Below are 2,068 nucleotides of genomic sequence, written 5' to 3' on the forward strand. Positions count from 1 at the left end.
ATTTTTATTTATGTCAGTATCCTACCTTTGTTCTCCATCACTGAATATGACACCTCCAATTGAAGATGGAAGTGTGTGATATAAGACAAGGAGATGAAATTTAAATTAATCAGTTAGGCTCTTAATAGCATCCCTAATACCAAATTTGCTAGCGCAAAAAAAAATAAATAAATAAATAAAAGTTTACACAATTGGATACTATGTAATTTTTAGATGATCTTTTACCAGATTTAACCTGCTCTTCTTCTCCCCTATCACCATCGAATGCAGCTATACCATTCCTTAAAAGCCCTGCTTATAACTACTTGCCTTAAGGTGACTGGCTACAGAGTAAAATGATTGCGGGGTAACCCTGGTCATCACAATTTGAACTACATTTGGGATTCTACAGAGATTCTATTTAAAGTCAAGACAGCTTTCTGATAAGGGGCTTCCTTACACTCGTCCGTGGTGGAGGTGGTGGTCTCCTCTGGGTTTTCACAGCTGCTGACAATGGCAACCGCACTAAACGACCTTCTTCTGACCGTGGTGTCTGACGTGCCAGATCCTCGGACTGGAGGGGCTTTGTCCGTGTTGTGGAGCTGCTGGTCTTTCCAGTCCAGTTGTTTGGCACTGCAAAAGGGAGCGTATACCTCAACACTCCCCTCAAACTGTAAGCAGTTCACTTTGTAGTACTTTCTCTTAACTTCCAGGACATCATTAAACCTATGGCCCCAGAGAATTTCTCGGGGAACATAGGAACTTCTGGATTGGTGAGAAGTGCCCGTGGAATCACCAGTATAGATAAATGTCACCAAAATCTCAAAGTTATCTTTGGCCACTGCTTTTCGGTCAAGGGCATACAGAGGGCTCTCGTGGTCAATTTCATGAACAATAGTTACTGGTGTGACAAGGATGATCTGGTCGTTGACCAACTTTAGGTCTTTGAATGCCATCGTCATCCGCCCTTCACTGTCTTCAGCGTAGCGGAGAAGTTGGGCTCTCACTGTGCCTTCTACCACATGGTTTGGCCGGAAATCACCAATGCGCCACATGAGGCAAAGCTTCCCATCTCTCATGCCTATGAGGGCAAAATAGCTAAACCGAATGGTTTGAGCTCTCTTTCGAGCGGTTGCCATTTTGGCCAAGGCAGCTCCAATGATGAAGGTGTTTATGATGCAGCTCAGGATGGACTGAAGGATCACCATGAGCACTGCCACGGAGCATTCTTCAGTGACACAGCGGTAACCATAACCTATGGTTGTCTGGGTCTCAAGGGAGAATAAAAACGCCCCTGTAAAGGAATGGACGTTGTCAACACAAGGCGTGATGCCTGGATCATTTAACAGATCGCCATGATGAAAGGCAATTAGCCAAAAGATAGAGCCAAATATCAACCAAGAGAGAATATAAGATAAAGAAAATATCACAAACATATGGCGCCACTTGGTATCTACAAGAGTAGTGAAAATGTCAACCACATAACTCCCCCATTCTCCAAAAATGTGCTTGAAGTACACATTGCAGCTACCATCTTTGTGGAGCAGACGTCTTCTGGCTCTTCTCTTCTCAGCTAGGATGTGCTCTGGAGGATAGCCCGGGTATTTGGGGTTCACGTTTACAATCGGATAGCTGCTGCCGTAATAGCTCATTCTTTCTTCTGTCTTTCAGGCATCCAGGTGGATTTTGTACTAGTAACAGTTCTGTGGCTATTTGTTGATTTAAGTTTTCAGTTAAAACCTGAAAAAAAAGAAAATTAAGTATGCTTTAGCTTTTAATTTCCATCTTTATAGCAATTTGCCAAATTTGAAGCAATTTTACGCCATCTGAAATGGCGAAGACTTCATTTGAACGACAGAGACATTCAGTATTGATTACTCATTTCAGTTTAGAATTCAACTCAGTCATTATAGGAACAAAATATGCAATTAGAGAAAATAACATTTTTATCTATGCAAAAGGCTTGGGTAAACACTATGATTATCCCAAATGAAGCCTCACTACCTTTTCTGACCTGATATAAACAAAAGTCTTAATTTTATAGACTCTTCTGGCATGAGGGCGCTTAGAACACAAAGCAATCTTTAAT

At 41.7% G+C, this 2,068-nt stretch overlaps 1 protein-coding gene across 1 annotated transcript; it reads right to left on the bottom strand.

The window, feature by feature from the left end:
* Nucleotides 1–371: 371 nt before the first annotated feature.
* Nucleotides 372–1,631, bottom strand: KCNJ16 (potassium inwardly rectifying channel subfamily J member 16). The gene has a single exon (XM_028112781.2). It carries the CDS (start codon nucleotides 1,629–1,631, stop codon nucleotides 372–374), a length of 1,260 nt encoding a protein of 419 aa, XP_027968582.1.
* Nucleotides 1,632–2,068: the final 437 nt, after the last annotated feature.

This window comes from Eumetopias jubatus, unplaced genomic scaffold (genome assembly GCF_037043125.1).
Source record: "Eumetopias jubatus isolate StellerSeaLion01/CBP00866 unplaced genomic scaffold, mEumJub1_p1.0 scaffold_10, whole genome shotgun sequence".
NCBI lineage: Eukaryota > Metazoa > Chordata > Mammalia > Carnivora > Otariidae > Eumetopias > Eumetopias jubatus.

Bases quoted from the DNA above. Each gene is read 5' to 3' on its own strand.
- KCNJ16 (XM_028112781.2), bottom strand. From the start codon at position 1,631: ATGAGCTATTACGGCAGCAGCTATCCGATTGTAAACGTGAACCCCAAA.